The following is a 1,803-nucleotide window of genomic DNA, read 5'->3' on the forward strand; positions in this document are numbered from 1 at the left end:
GGGAAAGAATTTTCTTAAAGGAAAGACTTATGGCTGTATAACAAGGTATGTCACTAGATCTTTTATATCATTGACATAGATTCTTGTCCTTAATGCTCTTGCCTTGAGCAGTTACATATGATGTTTCCACCAAGTTTACAAATCCTGATTTCTGGGAGATCCAGAGAAGCCCACTGTGTTGTCTTATCTTGATCCAACACATGAAAATAGAACATTAACCAAAACATTTGTGAGAGGCATGAGGAAGGTTAAGAAAGGCCAGTGGACCAATTGGAGAGCATCTAGTGGTGTTTTTAATAACTGACATAGCCAAGCACCATGACTTCCTAATCTCAGATTTCTGTCATGAACTCCTGGACTCCTCAAGTTTGAACCTGACCTGATGTCATCATCATTGTGTCATGTCACAGTTTCTCCAAAAGAGACTGTGCTGGTTTCTAGGTGGATGCATAATAACCAGAAGTCAGATCATCTTTAGCCAATTAGTGGGGCAAAAAGCATGAGATATTTGGGTTAAAAGTCATGTACTGACCAGTTCAAAACTAGGTTTCCATCATGTGATCATCTTAATGATTTGTCATTCTTTCACAATTCCATTTCTTTATTTATCTCCAGCAAAAAAGAAGAAGAACATGAGGATGGATAATGAGAGCAGTGTGTCTGAATTCCTCCTCCTAGGGTTGCCCCTCTGGACAGAGAAGCAAGGCATATACTACACTCTTTTTCTGGTCATGTACCTGACCACGGTGCTGGGGAACCTGCTCATCATCCTGCTTATCAGGCTGGACTCTCACCTCCACACTCCCATGTACTTCTTCCTCAGCCACTTGGCCTTCACTGATGTCTCTTTCTCATCAGTCACAGCTCCAAAGATGCTCATGAATATGCAGACACAGAGTCAATCCATCTCATATGTTGGGTGCGTTTCCCAGGTGTATTTCTTCTTATTGTTTGGGGATCTTGACAGCTTCCTTCTCACATCAATGGCCTATGACAGGTATGTGGCCATCTGTCACCCCCTCCTCTACACCACTATCATGACTCAGAACCTGTGTTTCCTGCTAGTAACTGTGTCCTGGGTCCTATCCTGTGCTAGTGCACTTTTGCACACCTTCCTCCTGGCCCGTCTCTCTTTCTGTGGAGACAACATTCTCCCCCACTTCTTCTGTGACCTCTCTGCCTTACTTAAGCTGTCCAGCTCAGATACCACAGTCAATGAGCTGGTTATCCTCACTGTGGGAGTGATAGTCATTACCTTGCCATTCATATGCATCCTGGTCTCTTATGGCCACATCGGGGCCACCATCCTTAGAGTCCCCTCTACCAAAGGAATCTGCAAAGCCTTGTCCACATGTGGCTCTCACCTCTCTGTGGTGTCTCTGTACTATGGAGCAATTATTGGACTGTACTTTTTCCCCTCATCTAAGAACTCCAATGAAAAGTATGTCATTGTGGCTATATTGTACACACTGGTCACTCCCATGCTAAATCCCTTTATCTACAGTCTGAGGAATCAGGATACGAAAGGAGCTCTGGGAAATATACTCAGTAGAGGAAAAGTTTTGCCATGATGAGCATTGTTTTTCCTATTTATTTGATATGAGACCCTCTCCATGCTGCACATGCAAAATGAGCAGCCTTTCCTGTCTGAATAGCTGCTTTTTAGTGAATCTTGATGTGACACTACTCCTTCATTTTCTGTTTCAGCATGGGCTTAGTTTTCTTCTCTGTTTAGTTTTTGTTCATTTTAGAGAGTCATGGGAAACGTGTATTAAAAACATACCTATGCAATTTTTTTCTAAA

At 42.7% G+C, this 1,803-nt stretch overlaps 1 protein-coding gene across 1 annotated transcript; it reads left to right on the forward strand.

The window, feature by feature from the left end:
* Positions 1–569: 569 nt before the first annotated feature.
* On the forward strand, positions 570–1,572 carry LOC131393311 (olfactory receptor 1J21-like). Its single transcript, XM_058523961.1, has one exon. The coding sequence runs from the start codon at positions 570–572 to the stop codon at positions 1,569–1,571; it is 1,002 nt and encodes a 333-aa protein (XP_058379944.1). The 3' UTR covers position 1,572.
* Positions 1,573–1,803: the final 231 nt, after the last annotated feature.

This window comes from Diceros bicornis, chromosome 28 (genome assembly GCF_020826845.1).
Source record: "Diceros bicornis minor isolate mBicDic1 chromosome 28, mDicBic1.mat.cur, whole genome shotgun sequence".
NCBI lineage: Eukaryota > Metazoa > Chordata > Mammalia > Perissodactyla > Rhinocerotidae > Diceros > Diceros bicornis.

What these genes read in the sequence shown, in the direction of transcription:
- LOC131393311 (XM_058523961.1), top strand. Translation starts at nt 570, where the DNA reads ATGATTTGTCATTCTTTCACAATTCCATTTCTTTATTTATCTCCAGCA.